At 35.7% G+C, this 14,086-nt stretch overlaps 2 protein-coding genes across 2 annotated transcripts in view; one reads left to right on the top strand and one right to left on the bottom strand.

The window, feature by feature from the left end:
- The window catches only part of nrxn1b (neurexin 1b), a 799,620-nt gene that overhangs the window by 364,002 nt on the left and 421,532 nt on the right, over nt 1-14,086 (bottom strand). The gene's annotated exons all lie outside the window — the stretch shown is intronic.
- psmb1 (proteasome 20S subunit beta 1) lies at nt 4,269-12,889 on the top strand. The gene is made up of 6 exons (NM_001003889.1): nt 4,269-4,413; nt 5,658-5,765; nt 8,119-8,200; nt 9,436-9,565; nt 11,962-12,068; nt 12,586-12,889. Exons 1-6 carry the CDS (start codon nt 4,313-4,315, stop codon nt 12,769-12,771), a joined length of 714 nt encoding a protein of 237 aa, NP_001003889.1. The 5' UTR covers nt 4,269-4,312; the 3' UTR covers nt 12,772-12,889.

Raw genomic sequence — 14,086 nt, 5'->3', positions numbered from 1 at the left:
AAGTCTACTAAAGGAGGTTGAGTCTTCTCATTTATGGCCCCTAAACTCTTTAATAGCCTTCCTGATAATGTCGGAGGCTCAGACACACTCTCTCGCTTTAAAACTAAAGACCTATCTTTTAAGTAAAGTGCAATGCATCACATAATGGTATAATGCATGTGTGCTCCATGCAGGTGAGTGGGCTTGACAAACCACCCGTAGGACACACTCTTCCAGTCTTAATGCACTACACATTTTGTTAGAAATACTGCTTGTCTATATAACCCCTATTTTTATTTATAGCACTTCATTTTTACACTGACATTTAGGATCTCTTGTTTAACTACACTATGATTTCCCAGTGTTGGGTTGCGCTGGATAGGTATCCGCTATGGAAAACATATGCTGGATAAGTTGGCGGTTCATTCCGCTGTGGAGACCCCTGATTAATAAAGGGACTAAGCCGAAAAAAAAAATTATGAATGAATGAATACACTCTGAGCAGCAGCTACGCTAATTATTTTCTTTGTTCTCTATTTCCACCTTGTAATGCCCATAAGGGGTGTCCAGACTTGGTCCTGGAGCGCCGGTGTCCTGCATAGTTTTGCTTCAGCTTCCTCCAACACACCTGCCCAGAAGTTTCTAGTATTTCTTCAAAGAGCTTGATTAGTTGGTTCAGGTGTGTTTAATCAGGGTTGGAGCTAAAATATGCAGGACACCGGCCCTCCAGGATTGAGTTTGGACACCCATGAGGCCCATAGAAATACAAAAAGAAGTTCTGGTGTTATTGTGGAAGGATACTGTGAATAAACAGAACGAGTAATATTTATGTTCTCGGCTGCACTATATGGTTGTCTTAGATTGTTTCTAGTCTAAGTATCTAAAAAATTCTTAAATCAAGAAGCATTTTATTAACAAGCACATAGTTTTCAGAAATAATCTATTAAAGGTTTTTCCTTAAAACAAGCAAAATAGTTTTATGTTAAAGCAAAAACAAGATTATTTTGCTTTACTGACACATTTTTGTTTTGTTTTCTTCGGGTGAAGAGAATTTTAATAATCTAATCAGATATCTTTTATTATGAAAAGATGTCAAATGTCCTTCATGCAATCCAACACTAAAATATACACAGTTATTTTAATCCAATTTTCAGTCAAATATGCACAAAACCAACCACTGGATTAATTGTATTAATTAATTACATTTATATAGAACCACATTTTACCCTGGGGCGTCATTCTGGCGCAGTGGGTAGCACGATCGGCTCACAGCAAGAAGGTCGCTTGTTCAAGCCCCAGCTTGGTCAGTTGGCATTTCTGTGTGGAGTTTGCATGTTCTCCTTTTGTTGGCGTGGGTTTCTCCAGGTGCTCTGGATTCCTCCACAGTCCAAACACATGCGCTATAGGGGAATTGATCAACTAAATCAGCCGTAGTGTATATGTGTGAATGCAAGAGTGTATGTGTGTTTCCCAATGTTGGGTTGCGGCTGGAAAGGAATCCGCTATGTAAAACATATGCTGGATAAGTTGGCGGTTCATTACACTGAGGCGACCGATGATTAATTAAGGGACCAAGCTGAAAAGAAAATTAATGAGTGAATTAAACTCTACATTTGGGTTTGTCCATATTTTACCTAATATTGGGTTACAAAAACCCAGCAATTTTTAGAGTGAACCATCAGTGCCAGAAAATACTTTGAATTGTGAACTGTTGTCCAATAATGTGATGATTGTTGTGCTTTTTTCATGAATCAAAAGGTGTGATCACATTCACAAAGTCCTAAATCTGCCAAATCAGAGTAAATCATGATGAAATCTGGCATCCGCCCTTCCTCATACGCCCATGCAGAAACAACCCAGTGCGATTCCTCACAGCCTGCTGTGACTCACAGTTCACAGGCTTCGTGTTTGGGTGTTGTTCTTCTCAATGTGACCTGTGTGTGCGTGTGTGTGTGTGTGTGTATTAATATGTATAGCCATATATGAACACATATATTATTAGACATTTGAACATATGTGTGTATATTTGTAATTTCAGTGGTTAAAAAATACATGTTAGCTGCCCTTTTTGCAATATTTTGACATATTTTTTTGCATAAATGACATTTTATGGATGTTATTTGCGTGTATTTCCATATGTCACATATATATGGGGAACACAATATACCTTGTTTAGGTGTTGTTCTTCTGAATGTTCAGTTTTCGGTCTTCATGTTTGGGTGTTGTTCTTCTGTTCACATGAGTCAGGAAGAAGAGCGTCGGGTGGAGACTAAGCTCCACCTTCACACTCCTGAAGGACAGGTTCATGAGCACAGCAGCGCCTGCAGGAGAAACACACACCCTCTTCACACTCAGCACACACTCAACACATACTCACAGGCTGCAATTACTCAAACATGCGGCTGTTTTCTCATAATACAGATGACCTTGTGTCTCCATGTGTGGGTGTGCTTTGGGTAAATTGTGACCCTGGATAGAAATCTGATATATGGAAATATATGCAAATTACATACATGACACGTTTAAATTCATATTTGAATTTCACAGACATAAAACATACCATATATGCAACATATATTTCTAAATATTGCAAACATGGCCATTTACATATACTGTATAAAGCTTAAATTTTTTTAATCATTCACTTATTAATTTTCCTTTGGCTTTGTCCCTTTATTCATCAGGGAATGAACCGATAACTTATCCAGTTTTACACAGCAGATGCCCTTCCAGCTGCAACCATTATTGGGAAACACCCATACACTCTCATTTACACACATACACATATGTGTTTGGACCCAGAAGAAACCCACACCAATATAGGGAGAACATGCGAATTACACAGAAACACTAATTGACCCAGCCGGGACTCGCACCAGCGACCTTCTTGCTGTGAGGTCACAGTACTAACCACTGAGGCACTGTGTCGCCCCTATATTTATCAATCATTGGAATTACAAATATATGCATAAATGTTTAAATACATATATAAATTAGATGTTGGAGGGGCGTGGCTATGCATATTTCAACCAATCAGAGTCAAACTGACGGCATCAGAGCGGAACCAAATGCAATTAATCAGATAATCGGAAAAATCTGAGGCATTTTTTAAATTTACCTGATGATCTATAAAATCACTACATGAATAGACACTGTACGCTGCTGAATGTATATATATATATATATATATATATATATATATATATATATATATATATATATATATATACATACCCTGCTAAAAAATCCAGCTTAAACCAGCCTAGGCTGGTTGGCTGGTTTACCAGGCTGGTTTTAGAGGGGTTTTGGCTTTCACTTCCAGGCTGGTTTCCAGCCATTTCCAGCCTGGTCTTAGCTGGTCAGGCTGGGAGATGACCAGCTAAAATCAGCTTGACCAGCCTAGCCAAGCTGGGAGTCCAGCCAAAACCAGCTATATCCAGCTAAAACCAGGCTGGTCAAGCTGGTTTTAGTTGGATTTGGCTGGTCATTTTCCAGCCTGACCAGCTAAGACCAGGCTGGAAATGGTTCCAAAACCCCTCTAAAACCAGGCTGGTCAACCAGCTAAAACCAGCCAACCAGCCTAGGCTGGTTTAAGCTGGATTTTTCAGCAGGGATATATATATATATATATATATATATATATATATATATATATATATATATATATATATATATATATATATATATATATATATATATATATATATATATATTTGCTGTTGTTTGTACCTTTTTGTTTCTAGATTAAAAAAACAGATAAGCAGATTTACCAAAAAAAAACAAAACATTTTTTTTTAATGGTCCAACTAATTTGCAATTAATATCCGCAATATTATTATCATCACGGATATTTCATATTAATCATTCACCTCAAGACTAGCAGCATAAACATTGTACATATGTAGACTTACATTAAAATCTAATACTAGGCCAACTTTGATACTCAATATAGTATGAACTACTTCTAAACAATACTATACATGTGATAAACATTTTTTTTTTGTAAACAGCAAATGTGATGATGAAGTAGTACAAAACATGCTTTGTTTACTGCAGTTATGTTGCTTGTTGACGCTAATAATAACACGACACATTCACTTCAGTCACCTTTTCTTTCTTTTTTTCACTTAATCGCAGATATTATTGAATTGTGTGACGACTTGTCTTGCTTTATTATCACAATCCTCGCATAAAAAGTCTTGTTTATGTTGAAAAGCTAGCCATTAGCAGCAGACGGCGCTGTGGCGGTGGCGCGCACGGGAAACAAAGGACCTGTCAACTTCCGACGGCCATATTGCGGTGATACAGCGAGTTTTGCGGAGAGGAGCTCATCATGATTTCTGCCCAGGCTTATGGAGAAAACGGCAAAATGAAAGAATATCACTATACAGGACCAGTGGAGCACAAATTCTCCCCTTATGCCTTCAACGGAGGGTAAGAAGATATATTGTCCTCCATTTTCATTCAGCAGAGCATCCAGCGAACATGACAATTCACTTCACAGCTACGATTCAGCCATAAACTCGTCTTATAAACTGTTTAGAGACTTAAAATTTGTACATTTTACACAAAATAAAATGTCCGAGAGCTAAGTTTAGTAAAATCACGGGTGTAGCAGCAGTATAAATTGAGCTTAACAGTGTGCTTATTTTACTTTCACTATCACAACTGCAGAAATTGACTATTCATGTGTTGTAAGTCAAAACCGATGATATCTGAGGTAAAAACATTAATATTTAGACCTAATATGGTTTATTATTGATGCTAATTTTTAAACCAAACGTTGTTTTATTGTGGGACGTTTATATTGTTCTTATATTTGCTCCTACATGACTAAAATACTGTAGTAATTTATAGTAAATACTGTAGTGCTTTTAAATCATGCTATAGTGAAGTGTATTATACTGTATATATTATAATAATCACTCTTTTAAATCTATTAATGAAGGCCCCAGTACACTATAGTGAACAGATAAACTAATAAATGCTGTAGTTTTACTAAAGTAAACTGTAGTTTATTGTAGTATAATATACTTTAAGAAAATTTGGATTTGTTTATAATAATATAAGTGTATTAACTATTGAAATAACACATTGAGGTAAAGTTGGTTTTATATTCACACATTCACACTTAATGATACAGTTTAGACAAGTATTATTTGCAAATTCTAAGTAGTGAAATCATATTATCAGCCAGTGACTGTCAAAGTACAGCTTTGTTCACTGTCAATTAAAGACTGCTAATGTTGTTTTGAAGGCATTCTTGCATGCAATTTCACACCGAATATTTAAAGTAGCGTGGTAAACAAAATAAGGAGCAAGTTGTCACTGTACGAATGTGCTAATATAAAACCAGCTTTACCTCAATAAATAATAAGAGACAAGCAGAGTCAAGCAGTTGTGTTGAGGTAACGTTGGTTTTATGTTTACAAATTCAAGCTTTTTGATTAATATTATAATTTCAGAAAAGTTATTTAAGTTGGGAAATCATATCGGCAGCCAATGACTAACATAACATCAGTTAAAAAGTGCTAATAATGTTGTAAAGCATTAAAGTGAACAAATGTGTGAATATAAAACCAACTTCACCTCGATTTGTCTGTCTTTATTAATTGTTTATTTTCTCTTCTGTTTATTTAAATGAGGCATTTGTATATTTGTGTTGAATCTGTTCTCAGGACAGTGCTGGCGGTGGCTGGTGAAGATTTTGCTATCGTGGCCTCAGACACACGTTTAAGTGAAGGTTACAGCATCCACAGCAGAGACTCGCCCAAATGCTACAAGCTGTGAGTGACTGTTATTATTATTTTAATATATGTGTATGATATAAAGGCAAAAATGCTAATTTACCTCCAGATTGTTAGTGGGCCGCTTCGGTAAGTCATGGTGAAAATGTATATATAATTATGATTTTTTTTACTCTAGACACATAGAGCATGTTTAAGAAGATACATTATTAATTTATTGAGGTAAAGTTGATTTTATATTAGCACATTTGTTAATTTTAACAGTTCCTATATTGTTTGCGATGCTACTTTGAATATTGGGTCTGAAATCACATGTAAGTATGACTTCAAAACAACATTATCACTATTTAATTGACTGTGAACAATGTTGTACTTTGATAGTCTATTGGCTGATAATTTGATTCCCATATTTAGAATTTGCAAATAATACTTTTCTGAAAATATATGATTAAGGAGGAAGTCAGAATGTGTGAATATAAAATTAACTTTACCTCAATTATTCATTTAAACATATTCTGTGTGTCCTGTTTATTCTTATTTTTTTTACAGAGTAAAAAATCATGACTGTCATACATTTTTACCATGATTTTAATGACAGAAGACTCCCACTAAAATTCTATTTTACTCATATTTTTGTTTTTAGTGATGTTATATATTATGAAATGTATTAATTTTGTAATATTTAATGAGTGACCCTTTGTTACTTTACCTTTAACAGGTCAGAATAACTGTGTTCTTGAACTTTTACATATATGTCAGGGCTCGACAATAAGGACTGCCCCGTGGCCCAGGGCCAGCGTGAGAGATGCTTGGGACAGTAGACAGGATCATTACTGGCCCGATTGGGACAGTGCTGCCTTGTCACTAACATTTCATTTGTCTGCGACTATTTCAATTATGTGCGTTTTAAGTTTGTGCTTTTAAGTCTTTAAACACTCCCTTCTCAATGAAGTCGTAAACACCATATTGCTTTCCGGTTCCGCTTATCTGATTTGATGTTTTGAGCATGCTTTTTTTCCCCGCAACCTGGGAACAACCAGTACAGAGAAGAAACGGCAACATGGCGGCAACATCAAATTATAAGGCTAAAAGAAAATGCCTGTTTCTAATGTCTTAGATACAGGAATTTACGTGTGAACAACGCGAAAAAAAAAAAATGAAGTGATGTTTTGCACTGATTGCCCACAGTCAGCCCACCTTTTGTTAAATAATTTCGAACCGCAATAAAAATACCTGCACATTTTCCATACTGCTCTTTTTGTTTGCACAACACTTTTATTAATGTTTTTTTAAGTATTGAAATTCTAGATTCACAGACTTTATTTTTGACACATATTTAAAATATGCGGCTGAAAAATAGCTTTAAAAATTTTATTTATTTATTTATTTTTTTGGTGGGGCCAGTACAAATTTTGGCAGGGCCAGTAAAAATCTAAACCACTGGCCCGATCAGACCAGTAAAAAAAAAATCCATAGCGTTGAACCCTGTATGTATCAGAACATTTGCAAAGCAGATTTCTTCAACACATTTCTAATCGTAATAGTTTTAATAACTCATAATCTCTTATAACTGATTTATTTTCTCTTTGCCATGATGACAGTAAATAATATTAGACTAGATATTCTTCAAGACACTAGTATTCAGCTTAAAGTGACATTTAAAGGCTTCACTAGGGTAATTAGGGTAAAGTTAGGGTAATTAGGCAAGTCATTGTATAACGATGGTTTGTTCTGTACACTATTGAAAATAATATAGCTTAATGGGGCTAATAGTTCTGACCGTAAAATGGTTTTTAAAAAAATGACAACTGCTTTTATTTTAGCTGAAATTAAACAAATCAGACTTTCTCCAAAAGAACAAATATTATAGGAAATACTGTGAACAATTCCTGAATCTGTTCAACATCATGTGGGGAAATATTTGTAAAAGAAGAAAAATCAGAGGGGGACTAATAATTGGGAAATGCTGTGAAAATGTCCTTGCTCATTAAACTACTTGGGAAACCTTTAAAGTAAAAACTTTACAGGAAGGCTAATAACTTTGCTACATGTGTGAACATTTTGAGTGAAGTTGAAGACTTTGAAGTGGATTAAATCTTTGTATCAGTTGAAAAATATTTCCAGTTTTTTTCCAGTTCTAGTAAATGAGAGTGCACTAGTGTACTTTAAAATCCCTGTTGTCAATAGTAATCCAGAAACTGAGAAATTGCACTTCAGAGTTAATTATGAATTATTTAGCATTAAACCGTGTCTGTGTCATTGTTCTCAGCTGCAAGAATGTTAAAACCCATGACAGTGAGCAAATAAATGCACACCCACAGTTTATATTGTCAGCGTGTGTGTGCTGTACAGCACTTTTTACTTTCATTTCTCTGTTTTTACTCTCTCTCAGGACAGACACTACAGTTCTGGGCTGCAGTGGTTTTCATGGAGACTGCCTGACGCTCACCAAAATCATTGAGGCCCGACTGAAGGTGCGTCTCACAGCCTAGAAGGGAAAATGGAAATGCTGTTGTCGTTTTTTCATGAGGGAACATTTTCAGTGTGCTAACAGTATGACACTGAAATGTACAGATATAATGCTTCACTCAACAAAATGAGTTGAGTTTTAGAAATGAACAACCTTTTATTATTTTTCTATAATATTGCTGTGGATAATTTATCTGTAAAATAACAATATAATTTGTCAAATAACAAAGCAAATTTTACAACCAATTAAAAAACAGATAATACAAATAAAGGAAGTATCTTTATTATCATTAGTTATTCTTAGCTTGATTTTTTTTTTACATGCTTTGTTGTTATTATTATTATTATTATTATTATTTAGGAAATATGACAATAAGTTTTCTCTGCACATTTAAAAGGGTGGAAAAAAAAACGTTGCCTCACATACAAAACTGAACAAATCTCCTAATTAAGGGGTGTCCAAACTCAGTCCTGGAGGGCCGGTGTCCTGGAGAGTTTAGCCCCAACCATAATCAAACACACCTGAACAAGCTAGTCAAGCTCATACTAGGTATAATAGAACAGGGGTGTCCAAACTCGTAGGTGTCCTGCATAGTTTAGCTCCAACTTCCTTCAACACACCTGCCTAGAAGTTTCTAGTATACCTAGAAATGGCTTGATCAGCTGCTTCAGGTGTGTTTAATTGGGGTTGGAACTAAAATATGCAGGACACCGGCCCTCCAGGATTGACTTTGGACACCCCTGTACTAGACACTTCCAGGCAGGTGTGTTGAAGCAAGTTGGAACTAAACTCAGCAGGACAGCGGCCCTCCAGGATTGAGTTTGGACACCCCTGTCCTAATTGTTTAAATCGCTTTATCAATGTCATCTTGGCACTTTTTAGGACTCGTCATGTTTGCTGTCATCATTTTAATAATTTCACTAACAAGGTTCATCACTTAAAACATTACCTGCTACAACTTGTTTACAACTTGTTTAACTTGTTTTCATGTTAAGACCTGCTATTCCAACCTCAATACCTTCCAGTGCATTGCATTTGCCCCATGTCAGGTGTGAATATTTTTACAACATTTATTGTTATTGTGCAAAACATTAGCTAAAAGAAACTTGAAAATGTCATTGACTTCCGTAGTATTTGTGTAGTCACACATGTAAATGGACTTCCAGCCAGCTCATGATCCCCACAGAAATATCCACATTTCCTGAGCGGTGTGTTTGACTTTCTGGGCTGCCCTTACAGATGTACAAGCACTCGAATAACAAGAGCATGACGAGTGGAGCCATCGCAGCCATGCTGTCCACCATTCTGTACGGCAGGCGCTTCTTCCCTTACTACGTCTACAACATCATCGGCGGTCTGGATGAGGAGGGTGAGTTCGCTCAGGTCTTCAGGCTTAATTCAGCCATCTAAAGGTCAGGAGCGCATTAAAGGCAGTCTGGCTGACTGAAATATACTTGGCTAAACTGGCAATGAGCTGGTTATAGAGACCAAAACAAAGACATTTTGACAAGTAACCAGGGGGCTATTTCATAAAAGTGGTTAAGAAAAGCCTGACTTCAATGAGCTGAACTAAACGTCCACGCTTAAATTGATTCCATAACGGCAAGTTGAAGATCGTTTGATTTAACTAGTCTGAGTTCAGTTTAAATGATCTAGATAACTGCTCGTGCACATTTCTGTTGTGAAACCTTAAAAGTCGAGCATAGATGCATCGATTACGTTGTGTGCTACCATGGCAACTTAGAGAACTGAAAGAGCTCTGAAATGAGACACAGCTGTTCACAGCGAGTGAGTCACGAAACTGCAGATTGTTTAATAAGCTACAGTAGCTCTATATTTTTAAATATATGCTATTATTTATGCCTATTAACATGAAATTAAATATTTGTTATAAAACATAGTAATTGTGCTTGACCGCGCATGTGCATGAGAGAGAATTTGCGCTTACTGCCAATTGTTGCTTGCAATTAAACGTTTTAATGCATTGCGTTAAATATATTTGTGCATATACATTAGATTATTCAGTACCAATGCAAAGTTTGGAATATATATATATATATATATATATATATATATATATATATATATATATATATATATATATATATATATATATATATATATATATATATATAATTTTTTTTTTTTGCTATTAAGTGACTAAAGTTTTAATCATTATTAAGAGGTTAAGTGAATTTAAATGGCATCAAATTATGTCAGGTGAATGTTAACATTACTTTGATTAAGCTTAAACTTAAGGCTTAGCCTTGGAGTTAGCCTGCCCCGGACCAGGCTAGTTTCCCAGCCTAAGTTGCCAGGGTAACTAAGTTTGAACTATCGTAAATTTGATTTATGAAACCGAATCCGCCATTAATAAACCTGACTTACCAAAAAAAGCCTGGCTTTTTCTGTAAGCTTGGTTGATGGAATAGCCCCCTGCATTTTCAGGTAGATTTATTTATTTATTTTTTTATTAGAATATGCAAAAAGGTACATAAATTGGGATCATACAAATACAAAAAACATCAACAAAAAACCATAACAAAACAACAATAAAAAAAACAATAAAAAAAAAAAAAAAACAATATAGTCAGGTACTGTTAGGTGTGTGTGTGTGTGTGTGTCCATGTAAAGGTAACTTGGTGGAAGGTCAGATTACATACATTAGGAACAATGTTAGCCAATAAATGAATCTAGTCTCGCAGATATAAGTAAAACAGATACAAAAGAAACCAGTCAGAGTTAGGGAGTAACAACTATGCTTAGTAATGTATAATAGAAATAATGACAGTAAAAAGAAAGAAATGACAACAGTAATAATAAATGATAATAAATCACAAGTACTACCCTAACTACTACTACTGCAGAAAGTTACTTATATTACTATATAATTATTAACTACTATTGCTGCTACTACAATCACAACCACAACTATTACTACTATAATGTCTACTACTGCTGATACTACCACAACAATGACTACCACTACTGATACTACAGCGTCTGCTACAACTAATACAACGTCTACTACTACCGCAATCACTGCTACTACAACATCTACATCAACGACATCTACTACTGGTACTACTACACCAACAACGATTACTACTGCTACAACGACACTTTTACTACTTCTGCTACCACTATACCAACGACATCAACTACTACAGGAACTAATACTTCAATAATCACAATTACGATCGATACTACTACAATGACTACTACAACTACTACACCAACAACGACTACTACTACTACTACTGCTACAACGACACCTTTACTACTTCTGCTACCACTATACCAACGACATCAACTACTACAGGAACTACTACTTCAAAATACAATTACAATCAATACTACTACGATGACTACTGCTACAACTACTACTACTACAACAACAACAACAACAATTACTGCAACCTTAATAATGATAATCGTATTAATATTTTCAGGTAGATTAATATTGTGGTATTTGTATACTTTATAAGAGTCACAAACTCACAGCACCTTTAAAAACCCCTCTTCATTACCACAGAAGAACCAATAAACAAGATTACTGTGGTAATGCTAGGAAACTGCATGTTGCATTTTCAAATTTCGGCCATCCCATATTAATGAATACGTTGTCAGTGCAGACACTTGACACTTTTATGATCTTAAGTCTCTCCAAATGGTTGATCAGTTTCGTTTCACTAATGCATGTACACATTTTTCTTGAACACAGAACGGTGTGATTAAATAATCATGTGTTTTGCTTTATTCCAGGTCGAGGTGCTGTTTATAGTTTTGATCCAGTTGGTTCCTACCAGAGGGACACGTATAAAGCAGGTGGATCAGCGAGCGCAATGCTGCAGCCGCTCCTCGACAACCAGGTCAGAGTTCAGATTATCATCATAATATTAAATAGTCCATCTTAAACCCCATTCAGACCAGCAGTTTCTCCCATCACTACCAAACTTAAGTACACATGAAGTCAAAACTAACCATATTAGGAAAAAAACAATAGATTGCCCTTATAGTCTTTAATTGAAATCTGTAAATGCACTTCCTGATTGTTTTTGGGTAAATTCTCAGATTAGGTCTGTCTAATGTGGTGGGCGGGGCTAACACCCTTAACCACGCCCATCCAGCTGTCAGTCAACCAACAGAAACAGTGAGCAGGAGGAGTCTGTTAAGTTGTAATAACTCTCCCCAGACCCTTTTCCCCATCTTCCTGAATGAAACACCTACTTTACTACATCCAATCAGCTCACAGTACAAAAAACAAGCCACGCCCACTGTCTTCTCATTTATTATGCCGTTTCTCTCACAAAAGAAATGGTTACAGATTCCAGTTCACGAGGACTTTAATAGAAACCAACCATTAACTAAGTTGTTTGTTGTGCTCAGATCGGCTTCAAGAACATGGAGAACGTGGAGCATGTTCCTCTGACCCAGGAGAAGGCAGTGCAGCTGGTGAAGGACGTGTTTATTTCTGCTGCCGAGAGAGACGTGTACACCGGAGACGCCCTCAAAGTCTGCATCGTCTCCAAAGAGGGCATTAAAGAAGAGATCGTGCCGCTCAGGAAAGACTGAGACGCCTTCTCTGCACGCCAACGTTAGCCTCTTTTTGTTTCGCTCCAGATGCATCTTTCATTCTGCTCTCCTTTTTATATTCTGTCTCGAGAATAAATACCATACTGGTGTCAACATTGTGTAGTGTTCAGAGTGGTTTGTCCATTTGACAACCTCAGGTTGAGTGAAAACATCGCATCTGGATTGTGTTAAAATGTCTACGCTGTAAAAAATGCAGAGCTCCACACTAACCGATTAAGTGAAAGCAACAAATCTGAAGTAGATTGAACTTAAATTAAGTGGTCAAAAAATAAAATCTCAAGATTTGTGTAGTTTTGACACATTTTAAGTTATTTAAAAACATTTTTTATTTTAGATGGATAGACATGGAAAATGGGCCTAATCAGGTTTTTAGCTTCGATTTCAAAACTCTTACAATTATTATTTAAGTAAAAACCTCACTGTATAGTATATGCTCAAATTTACACTTAAATACTTGTATAATTTTATTGAAATATTCAAAACATATACCAGCAGAACATCATTAGCTTTGAAGACCTATTTTTTGAAGATCATTTTTACCTGTTACAGTGTTCAGACGGCAGAGAGACACCACGTTGACGTTGTGATGCCAAAATCATTGTAATACAAACGATAACATTAAAAAAACGCATGTATCGGCCACTTAAATGTTGTGGCCATTTATTGGCCAATATCAATATGGGTACCAATATAGGCAGATGTTATTATGGTGACCTACTCTATATGCAGTGTTGGGGAAAAAGTAATATATTACAATCTGTAGTATGTATTTATATATATATATATATATATATATATATATATATATATATATATATATATATATATATATATATATATATATATATATATATATTAAGGGTGTCATGATTTCAATTTTTAATCAAAATCGATCGAAATTTATCGTCAACTTCAATTATCGAATCAAAAAATAGAATCGTCGATGCTGCAACGCCCCCATGTAACGTCAGCTTGGCTTGCCAAGCGGGAAAAAACAGGCTTGTTGAAGTGCTTGTTAAACTGCAGAAGCAGGAGACCCGTCGACAGAGCTTAAACCCTCTCCTCTTTCAATGAAGTCACCGGTGTGGAAGTATTTTGGATTTTCAGTTAGTTATGTTGACAACGTTCGTGTTGTCAACAAAAAAAAAAAAAAAACAGTTTGCAAGCTCTGCCATGTACGTATTACGGTTGGGATAATAGACGATGGGCGCATTGCGATCCATACACGAAAACACGAAACTCAGGCCCTGTTTACACTAACATGTCTTTGTTTTTAAATGGCATTTTAGAACGA

This window comes from Danio rerio, chromosome 13 (assembly GCF_049306965.1).
Source record: "Danio rerio strain Tuebingen ecotype United States chromosome 13, GRCz12tu, whole genome shotgun sequence".
NCBI lineage: Eukaryota > Metazoa > Chordata > Actinopteri > Cypriniformes > Danionidae > Danio > Danio rerio.
This window is presented reverse-complemented; position numbering and strand designations above follow the sequence as displayed.